Source organism: Aegilops tauschii, chromosome 1 (genome assembly GCF_002575655.3).
Source record: "Aegilops tauschii subsp. strangulata cultivar AL8/78 chromosome 1, Aet v6.0, whole genome shotgun sequence".
Lineage (NCBI taxonomy): Eukaryota > Viridiplantae > Streptophyta > Magnoliopsida > Poales > Poaceae > Aegilops > Aegilops tauschii.
Window position 1 is genome coordinate 169326504 of NC_053035.3, and position 11481 is coordinate 169337984.

The window sequence follows — 11481 nt, forward strand, 5'->3', positions numbered from 1 at the left end:
CACCCACGATCGCGCACGACCGGCACCTCTCAGTACGTGGGTGACACATGTCACACGAATGAGGAGGGTCAGGGGCATGTTCGTCCAATTTCTTCGGGCGAGCAGTTTTTCACCACGGCTATAAATACCCCTCTCCCTTCCTTACTTGGTTTTTACTCCGCTCGACCTCACTCCCTCGTTCGAGCTCCCAAACCCTAGCGCCGCCGCTACTTCCATCGTCGCTGGTGAGCAAGAGCTTCACTGCCTCGACCTCGTCGCCGTCGTACTCGCGCCGGCTGCGGATTTCCTCACTCCACCGCCGCCGTAGCTGTCTTCCTCTGCCAAGTTAGGGCGTGGAAGATCCGAACTGACGAGCTTCTAAATCTACACTTCATAGTTCGTCGTGTTCTTCGTCAAGGGTAATTAAAAGTTACTTTTACTGCCCTTGTTGATTCTGATGTTTTCTACAAAATCTTCAAAAGGTGTTTATTCTTCAAATCTTCACACACTAAGCACCTCACATAACATCTATTCTTGATTTGTTTCCCTAAGCAACATTTTTCTTCAAGATTCCTCAATTGTGTGGATTTTCAATCTGTACAACTCTGGAACTTAAGTCAAAGAACGCTTAGTGAAATTCCTCAAGACTCATCTGGTCAAATTCCTCAAACTTGTTCTTCTTGCAAAAACTTCTGAGAACGCATATGACCTCTCCAAATTCTTCGCACCTATACTCTGTTCTAGGTACACATGTCTGCTGCTGAATCTCTAGGTTCTCATCAACTTAACTCATTTGCAGCGTTCCTCGAAGAAATGTTGCATACCTCTTCAGAGAACTCAATAGTTCAAAATCCTCAGCTGAAGAAAATGGCAGATGGCAAGAAACCTTAGAAGGGAGGTAAGAAATTGGAAGTCAACACAGCGTTTGAAATCCCTGAGGATATTTATGATGAATATTGCACTCCTGATGAGGCCAAACATGGCAAGGAGACCAAAAATCAGCGCGAGGTGCGCATACAGAAGATAGAGAGGAGATGGGCACGGAAATGGAGGGAATACAGATATGTCACTCCAAAGTACATGAAGAAATTCGCAGTACACCCTCCATACCCAAGACCTCCATTGGCACCTGGCCAAGTTGCTGATCCCTCTAGCATCAGAAGAGGTGAGGAATTTCCCAAGGAATGGGCCAAGCGCCAAGTCAAGCTGGCCAAAATGGCAAAAGAAGCAGTGAAGAAATTTAATGAAGATTCTACTGCTGCCACTGCTGAGGCCTCTACTAGCAAGCCTAAAAAGGCTATGCCCAAGAAGCCTGCTCACAAACCCAGTGCTTCAACCTCTATACCCTCACGGCCAAGCTCCTCAGCAATGCCCTCACGGCCCAGTTATGCAAAGCCCTCACGTCCAATTCCTCATGCTGCTCCAGCTCCTCCAAAGTCCTCAGCTCCTCCTTCCAAATCCTCAGCACCTGCGCATCTCGCCTCGTGCCAAAGGACAACAGACATCTCTATTGCTTCAGGAGCCTCTGCTAGTTCTTCAGCTCCTTAAAATTCCTCAACTGGCCCCACTCTGCTGAAGACTAAGGCCACTGGTGGATTAGGTTCTCGACCAAGTCCTCACAAGAGGCAGGTCGCCTTCCAAGTACCGTCTGATGACGATGAAGCTGATGATGAAGAACTCGCTGAAATCATCAGAGACAGGCAGCATAGGGCCGCTAGAGCCAAAGGCAGTAATGTGCCATTGATGCTGGATTGAAAGTTGATCCTCGATTTCATCGACTTGTGGCACAAGGACCCCAACACACCTCTGCCTGAGATGAACCTCACTTCTGGTCAAAGTCAAGTGTTGACTGCCTTCATTGATGAAGAAAAAATGGAAATATGAACAGGGAAGGAAGGTGAAGAAAGCGCAGTACAAGAAAGAGCGCTTTCTGAAGCAAAACGTCTTGAAGCTTTCACCGGAAGAACTTGTAGCTCTGCAATCAGAGATCAAGAATCTGAGTGATGAATTTGATCGCTACTATGCTGACTGGCTTGGAGCCAAGGTCAGATTTGTGAAGATAACTGAGAAGTTCACTACCAATGTTGCAGCACCATCGCAACAAGAAATTCCTCAGGCTGAGGCATCTGCTCAGCCTACAGAAGAACATGCCAGCATCGCTGATGAAAATCAGGCTGCTGATGAAACTGCTAGTACCAGGGCTGATAACTCCATTCCAACCGCTGATGAAACTGCCAGGGCAACCACTAGTGTTGCGCCTGAAGAACAAGACAGGCCAGCTGAAGCTTCAACCGCTGTGCCTGAAGAAACTGACAATGCCAGGGCAACTGCATCAGTTGTGCCTGAAGAAACTGAACCAATTTCCTCTGCTCCTCCTGCACCTACACCAAGTACAATTCTTCCTTCTGCATCAAATGTGAAGAAGACCAAGGCTGCGGAGCGTGCAGCTGTGAAGAAAAGGAAAGCATCAACTTCATTAGAATCTCCAGTTCCAAAGAAGATGAAGAAATTGACAAGCTCTTTTGAGAATCCAATTGATGTTGTTCCAGTCTCATGCATGCCATCAAAGGATCTTGTACCCTTCGGTGAAGACTATGCGATCCCCAGCGAATCCGATGAAGATATTCCTTCTGCTGCTTCTTCAGAGCAGTTGGATGAAGAAATTGAAGTGGATACAATCCCTTCAACCCTAGTTGTCTCATCGCCCATGCCTCAGTTCACAGCTGAAGAGGCCGACGTTGAATAAATGAGTGAAGAAGATGAGGACGTGGACATTGGATGCACAACACCACTGATGAATGATGACTTTTGGGAAAGTCAGCACCCCAACTCTCCATTGTTCACGCCACTGCAACAAATTCCTCAGTCCCCCGTGCTTACTGAAGTTCAAATGGGCTCTGAAGAACCTCGCACCACTCCGTCTATTCTTGAAGAGATTCCAGCCACTAGTGCGGATGAAATTGCTGCTGAAGAATTAAAGACCCAGGCTGCCACTGAAGAAGAAACTGAAATTCCTCAGCCTGTGGATCCTGAGATTGCGATTCCTGGGGTTGTGATGCAATTGACTGACACTCCTCAGCCCAAGCTAAAGGATCCTTTCTCAAAGAAACAAAAATTCAAGGCTGATGATTTCTTCCACGAGCACGTATTTCTTCACGGATTACAACCCATATGACTCTGCTCGTCTTAGAAGGAAGCGTTTCTGGACTGCCAGCCAAGTCAACTTCTATTCTTCACTGCTTTTCAACAAAGATAAAGTCTTCGACCATGAGCATATTCTGCACGTGGACATGGAATCACTGCCTTGCTTCGCGCCAGTCCTCAGTGTTCTTCATGACGCTGGACTGCTCAACTTTTGCACTGATATTGTTGATTGGAATGAAGAGCCTATCCTTCAGTTCTATGCAATGCTGCACATCACAGGAAATGTTGAAGATGTGAACTCTTGGGTGTTGGATTGGATGACAGAGAATACTCATTACAAAGCACAGGCCTCTGAATTGCTTCATGCCCTGCCTGTTAGTCCTCCCCTTGAAGGTGCTCGTTGTATCTATCATGAACCTGAGCTCACAGATCACTACATGCAAGTGTTGATGAAGCCGCTGAAGCCCGGTCAAGCCCCAAGGACCCAATTCCTCGTGAAGGAATTGCTGTATGTGCCTCGGACTGTCTATCGCATTCTGTCGAAGACATTGAGTCAAATCATAGGCCACGACTCGAATGATGAAGAAGTCGTTGGCATCATGAAGAATCTGCTATTCAATATCATGCATGGCATTCCTGTCAACTACCATGATTTCTTCATGAGGACTCTGGCAAATGTTGCATTATCTCCATTTTAGTTGAAGCCTTACACTCCTTGTATTATGAGATTCCTCAGAACAAGGTCTTCACTCAACTACAGGGCTGACTTTCAAAATCATCTTAGCTACTTGCCCCCCATTGAAGTCCTCGGACATTGTCCTCAGCTGATGATAAGGGCAAGGCCAATGCTGTTATTGATGAAGGCATTCGTCCATTGGATGGTCAGTTCCGCAAAGCTACATCTTACTCCACCAATGATGACTCTACCACTCATGACTCTGCCGCCAATGCTTCAAAGCAAAATCCTCAAGGCACAGCTCCAAGGGCGATGACTGATTGTGAGCTTCTCCTCAGTCTTCACCAGAAGGTCGATCGCAACCACAAATGGGTTAAGCGTCAGTTTGGTTCTATTCTGCACAACATGACTGCTACATACAATGCAGTGAAGAAAAACCAATACTACCTCCATGAAGTTTTCGGTCGCACCTGGGTTGTTCTGTCTCATCTCTATGGTGAAGAAGATCTGAAGCAAATGGGTCTCAAGCAGGACTTTGACTGGTCTCAGCAACCAGCGAAGAAATACAAGAAGGTCAAAGTTCCCTCCTTGGTGGCCAGCTCATATTCTTCATCACGCGACACGGATGAGCATGAAGATTTGGACGACACTGCGGCAGGCCCTACTACAACAACCGACCCCAACAACGCTGGCACTCCTTCCTCAACATGATATTCTTCAGGTGCGTTAGTCCTCATTTTTCGACCCTTTTGGTCCTTCGATGACAAAGGGGGAGAAATTTGAGTTAGTCGTCAAGCGGGTCTACATATATGGGTGTGTTTGTGCTAAGTTACAAATCTTGTTCTTTTGAAGACTTTATTGGATCGAGTTGTAAACTTAAACCCGATGGTGGTCTGATACTTTTGTTGTGTTCTTCTGCATGCTTATTCCTCATATATGTTAATGCACGCATGTTGAATTACATCAGTCACCATATTTCATCATGCATTTCAAATTCTTCATATCATATGTTAAATGCGTGTATGAATTACAAGATATAGGGGGAGATCTCCATGATTCTACTCTTCAAGTGTGCATTGCTTGAAAAGCAAATTCCTCACTATGCACATCTTAAGGGGGAGTTCTTCTATATCTTTCAATCAAATTCCTCAATATTAGTATTTACACTTCATATGTTTTATCTCCGTTGAAAACTTACCCTATATTGTCATCAAACACCAAAAAGGGGGAGATTGTAAGTGCATCTAGTGCCCCTTAGTGATTTTGGTGTATTGAAGACTTATAGGTTAAGGGACTGATGCGTTTATGAGTGTACACAGGTCTATAAGTCTATGAGGAGTTTGATATTTATAGAGAAAGTCAACCCCTAAAAATGAAGTTCTTCGACTGAAGACTTTGGATTTCTGAAGACTTTCTGAAGACTTTGAAAGTGAAGAAATTGGTGTGACCTTGAAGACATGGATTTCATACAAGGAACGTGAAGCGTGAAGACTTTTGTTTTCGTAGTTTCATTTTATCTTTCTTGAGTCATAGGAAACACCGTACTGTTAAAGGGGGTCGAGGAAATACTAAGGAAAAATTTCCATGTGATGCTCAACTCAAAATCCTACACATACCAATCCCTTCGATGAAGCCATTGGAAATCTCATACAGTTCAGTCATTTTCTTCAGTGACTGAGACGAAGTTCTTCTGGTCTCTGAGGAATTTGTTCTAACTGAAGAGTTAGGAATTCGCTAGTACGGATTGCCTACAAGTGAGGAACATGATAGCCCTGAGGAATTTGATAGTCAAATTTCCGACTGTTGCTGTGCTACGCGCCAGCTGTCCCAAAATATCTACCCACCTAACGGTCATATCATTGACGGGCATTTATGTCTTATCATGTCGGGCTGCTCCCTAGGCTATAAATAGCCGCCCCATACAACCACTAACTGGTTGGCTGCTCTGAGAGAAACTGACACTTGTCATTTGAGAGTATCCCATCCTCCGAGGACTTTGAGCGAAAATCATCAAGTGAGGAAAACCCAAACCCAAACACCTACAAACCCAAAGTGATTGAGTATCACTGAAGAGATTGACCCTGCATGGATCCAACGCTTGTTACCTTTGAAGATTGTGCATCTTCCAGACGGTTAGGCGTCAAGGTCTAGAGCATCTAAGAGGAAATTGTGGATCGCCGAGTGACCGAGTTTGTGAAGGTTTAGAAGTCACCTAAAGACTTACCATGAGTGATTGGGCGAGGTCTGTGTGACCTTAGCTCAAGGAGATTACGGTGAGGACAATGTGTCCGGGACTGTGTGTTCTCATGTTTAAATACCTAGCCGCTCCAACCAGACGTATAAGTGTCACAGCAGTTGGAACTGGTCTACCAAATCACTGTCTTCACCATGCTAACTGGTTCTATTTCCTCAACCCTTTCATTTCCTCATTACTGTGTTGTGAGCTTGTTCATATCTGTTTGAAGACTTTGACTGAAGACTTTCTCAATTTCCTCTATTCAATTTCTTCAGTCTGTTTGTCTTTATCCTGTGTATCCTGTGTTTACGCTTTCTGTACTCTGTGCTTGTTTTCATTTCATCATGATGACCATGCTTATGTTCTGTTATGTTTGCATCTGAGTACTAATTCCGCTGCAAGTAGTTCTTAGGAATTTCAAGAATTTATAAAAATCGCCTATTCACCCCCCCCTCTAGTCGACGTAACGCACTTTCAACTATGAGCGTTTGCATCTGTACTGTGTTAAAAAACCTTCCAAAAGATGTGGCTAAAGCCTTTAATTCCTCCTCTCTCTCTCTCTTTTTTAGTCATTTCCTTTCCTTCTTCTCTTTGCGTGGAGAGGCCCAAACAATAGTTTTTTTTTCAATCTGGCCGATCCAAATCTGACATGTAAAGCACTAGTATCCCTTCACGTGTCCTCTCCTTCCTTTTATTCTCTTTCCAAACTCAAAACATGGACGGCGTTTGCTCCAGCGTCGGCGCGGAGCTTAGGAGGTAGTCCAGGAGTGGATGCAGATTTTGGTCTGCATCGACGACATCTGGAAGATGGAATATCTGCTAGGCTTGTGGTTCGTGGATGGCAGGTATGGTTTCCTCCTTCGGCCTCTTAGTCGTGGTGGGGTGCCAGATCTGGAGTTCGATCGCGTGTCCGGGGTGTTGCCCCGGTCTGATTCATTCAACGACAAGGGCTTCACTTTTAGTGAGCCACCTTGGAGGTCCGCAAAGCTGCATATCAGCGATGGAGCTACGTCAATCTCGGGTGAGGTGGTGATTCGTCATTCTTTTCTTCAGTGGCTGCTGTGATGGTGCCGAAGGCAGGTGACGGGCGTTGGTGTCAAGCTCAGAGATGTTCTGCTATCTTTTCAGTCTTGTCATGTCGGTCTTCACGTGACTTGTACTTTGTTCTTTATGATATAAATGAGACATGTATTATCATGCAAAAAAAACTCAAAACATGGACAATATCTAATAGGATACCCACGAATCTATCATTCCAAATATCAGCAGGTTTTTTTTGCTTCAGCCTCCACTTGTACCTAACGAATGTGATCTCTTTCTTCCTAATCAATCTCAACTTCCTAAAAAAATAGCCACGTGATTCTCTCCTATTCCGTGGGAAACAAGTCTTTTCTGGGGGTCAAAACCTTCCACGAAAATAGATGCCTTTCCAAAATATCAACCCTTTTCTTAGGATGGTCAACACATCACGATCTGCACTTGCCCCTTTCCTTATCTTGCTTCAAAAGTACTAGGAGTACTCACGGTTTCTAAGGAAAACAATCACAACAACCGTTTTGAACCCTTTAAATCTCCTCTTTTTGTTATACTAGTAAGCTTGCACGTGCAACACACGTCTCAGCTACAATACATTAATCTAGGCAAACGATTCTACCCAGCTGACCGACAGAGCCAGCCGGTCGCGTGCGGGGTCGTTGGATCGTGAGAGATCGTGTGTCTCCCGTAGTGACCCGATTCACCATCTCTCTCGTCCTCTTGTTTTGATTGCTCTCACCATCTTATCCTCCCATGTTCACCCGTTCCCTCCCCTGGCTCCACACCTCCCCCTAGAGCTCCAAGCAGTAGGGGCGAGGTATACACAGGCGAAGGCGAAGGCAGAGGAAGCGGACACATGGGGAGGCGGGACGCGGAGGCAGGGGCAGAATCAATCCCGTGCATGGGGGAGGCGGACGAAACAGAGACATGAAATCCATGGTTGCAATCGCTGAAAATGGGCGCCTACACCGGTCCAAATTTGGGCCGATCGGCCAGCGCCTAGCTCGGCCCGTAGTTCTATCGTTAAATAGACCTACTTTTTTGAAAAATGTAAATCTCACACAAAATACGTATAATACCTAATCCAAAGTCATAAAACTGACTGGAAATGTTGTGTTTAGGAATTAAGATGCCCACGTCCACTGCTTAGCAACTATGAAGAGCATTGACTAATTGGTAGAATATCAATTCCGTGTTTCAAGAGGCAATATATGACAACATAAATCTATGAGCCAATCTATCTAGATCCCAAACTAAAATTCAAGTACAGACAAATGTTTTACGTAGGCAGATCAAGGAACAAATCCGAAGATGAGTGCTTGTTATGCCCTAGATGTAAACTATACAGCTAAAAGTATATGATCTGCATGTCAAAAAAAGTACTAGCTCCGATCCACATTACTTGTCGCTGAAACGGATGCATCTAGACATATTTCAGTGTTAGATACATCCATTTGAGCTACAACTAATTTGGATCAGAGGGAGTACATGATCTGAAGACATGGGCAACAAACTGATTGAGAACGACACTTGAACAAAAACAAACGGAACCGAAGGGTTTACCTTGATGGAAAAGTGAGTCAAAGAACATGAATATGGTTGAGCGCAAGATGGTTCCTGGCCTGGACAAGAAGAAATCAAAGGAGAAAAAAATGTGTTTTCTTGGCTGAGCTATCCATCTAAATTTTATCTCACTTTTGCAAGTGTTGCATCTAAAATGTGTGAAGGTGGCTAAAATTGGGAAGCAAAACTTTTGATAGCTCTCGACAAATCAATATCACTCCATAGATGAGAGGTTTACCAATTCTGCAATTGATAAAGATAGACAGGGCATTCAGTCGTTCACCAGAATCATCACCGAAATCCTTTACAGCCATTGACTCTATTAACCTGACCACGTAGCTGACGTGGAGAAAAGTAGAGTGTTTATCAAACCAGATGTAAAGTGTGTAGGGTAAAAGATTATTAAATCATGCTTTGCATCATCACAACAAAACCTTTTGTAGTACCTTATGAATACGTAATGCATAAAAATATGAAACACGCGAGAATACAGTTGCAAGTAATTTGATTTGAACATAAATAAAGATCCCCAACTTACACTATGGTTCCAAACATAGAAATCCCAAACAGGAAGATTTTGGCCCAATCCTCCACCTCTTATGCCAAACTGATTCGAGAAGGAACTGAAGCACTGTATCTCTAGCACAATCAACAACTAATACCAAAATTTGAACTACAGAGTCAGAGTGCTATCAAAAATTAGTGCATGTGTGCAGCTGCACAATTTCCAAAAAAAATATGGTGGAGAGATGAGTTACCTTCTTGCTGTTGAACTCTGCGTATTTTTTCACAGAGCATTGTGCCAGCTTTCTGTCTTTGTGGTGCTTCTCAACCCCCAGCTTAAGGTCTGTACATGAAGGAGAAGCATGGAAAATAAAGAGGAGAAATGGAGGTAAATAAATCAAAAGGATAAATAGTTCACCAGGGCTTGGGGCGACGATGGTGTGGCCATGGAGAAGAGACCAAGCAATAGGGCCTAAAAATCCCATATATTTACATGACAACAGGACCTGGCTAGATCCATCTCCTCTTGGAAAATATCTCTTGATTCGATGAAGCAATGAAACTGACACCATAATATTTTGAACTAAAATCAGAAACCAGTTTCCTCTCTTGGCTAAGCAAAAGGAAGCTTGTATGTACAACAGTTGTTTCACCAAATAACTGATATCATCAAGAAACCTTTGTTTCTATCGTGTTTTCACCTGCATACGTGATGCATAGCAATACGCCATTACATAAGAACCAGAGCTCGAATTTACATGAGGTCATTACCCTCCAGATCTAGGCAATGGCTCCTATAAGTGTGCAATTCCTACAATGCAGTTATATTCTAGACAAGGTCTTGATAAAGAACTTGATTACTACCAGGATAAGAAGGTGCTAATGATTAAAAATAGAATGTGCTGGTGAACTAAAATAATAGAAGGTGCTAATGATTTCATGTTTCTGAACTAAAATGCAAAAGCTGAAACAACCGTTTTCAGACAAGCATTGACGCAAACACTTGTTGGGCACACATACAACACATCTGATTACCTGAGTCAACACGCATGCACAACACATATGCCTGTCGGCCGTGCCCTTATTCATCCATCCAACACGCATACCACGTCGGCAACATCATGCACGCTCAAGCCAGAATTTGTAGGGGGGCATTGGACACTGAGGCAGCCATTACAGTGACGATCGAATGATTACAGTCAGCCTGCTATAATGTGCCCCAGAAATCAGACTCGCTCTATAGCCGTCACTGCCGCAAGCACAGTTAGCCACCGCTCGTGCTCTACCTCGTCCTCATGCCCAATTCACCGGCCCGAGCGCTCAGCTTCAGTCCTCGCTCGCGTCCGTGGGGCAGCAGCCGAACGGCGAGCGGCTACGGAGACCCGCATTCATGTCCATCAGGAAGCAGACGAGAAGCGGCGAGCGGCGGCGCCGACGGTGACCCACGCCCGCGTCCGTGGAGCAGCAGAGGTGGAGCAGCGGGGATGGCAGCAGGGTGCAGAAGATGTGGTGCGTCGTGGGATCTTATGTTTGTGGCGAAAGATAAGTGGTTCTCTCACAACCAAAGAAAGTTTCCATGAGTGAGCGACCCTTGAAAAACGCCGATTGATACGTGTCAATGTCAATAAGTGGATGAGTGTTGTTAAAGACAACGTTTGTTCCTCTTCTTTGAAACGATTTGTACTCAGGGAAGAGCAGTTTATTTTAGACGCCGATAAATACCACACGTGCAGGCGTTAGGAGGTCTGCCCACACATTTTGTGTGGTGTATAAGAAAAACAGCCCACACATCTACGTGTGGGCAAAAACAAATAATGTCCACACACCTTTTTTTTCCTCCCGATCCCTCTCACACGCGTGCGTGTGGGCGAAATAGATAACGCCCACACGCCCCGTACGTCAGGCCTCGTCCCTCGTGGTCCCGCACGCCCCGCGTGACAGTCACCGCGCGCCCGCAGTTGCCATGGTCCAGACCCTCGTCCATGTTCGTTTAACTGCAGTTGTCATGTCGCTGAACTACGGTTGCCATGTCGGACAACTACACTTGCCATGGTTGCTCAACTGCAATTGCCATCTCATGTCAAAAGTTCCAGATGCCATTTTTGGGCAACTGCGGCTGTTGCCATGTATGGTCTGGTTTACTGTAGTTGCCATGATTTGAAAACGTTAAGGGTTTGCCACCTACTAACACTAGGCAGTTGCCATGTGTGGTCTGGTTTTTACTACAGTTGCCTTGATTTGAAAACCTTAGGAGTTGCCACCTACTAACACTAGGCAGTTGCCGTGTAGTGCTACAAAAAGACATGGCAAAACAACATGTTCGGTTAAAAAAGAGAGAGTTGCC

General features: G+C 45.0%; 1 protein-coding gene across 1 annotated transcript; it reads right to left on the reverse strand.

Moving 5' to 3' along the window:
- Positions 1–8312: 8312 nt before the first annotated feature.
- LOC109744154 (uncharacterized) lies at positions 8313–10720 on the reverse strand. Its single transcript, XM_020303253.4, has 5 exons — positions 10173–10720; positions 9556–9699; positions 9392–9480; positions 9172–9288; positions 8313–8972 (listed from the first exon to the last, which is right to left on the reverse strand). Exons 1-5 carry the CDS (start codon positions 10186–10188, stop codon positions 8925–8927), a joined length of 414 nt encoding a protein of 137 aa, XP_020158842.1. The 5' UTR covers positions 10189–10720; the 3' UTR covers positions 8313–8924.
- Between the last annotated feature and the right edge of the window lie 761 nt (positions 10721–11481).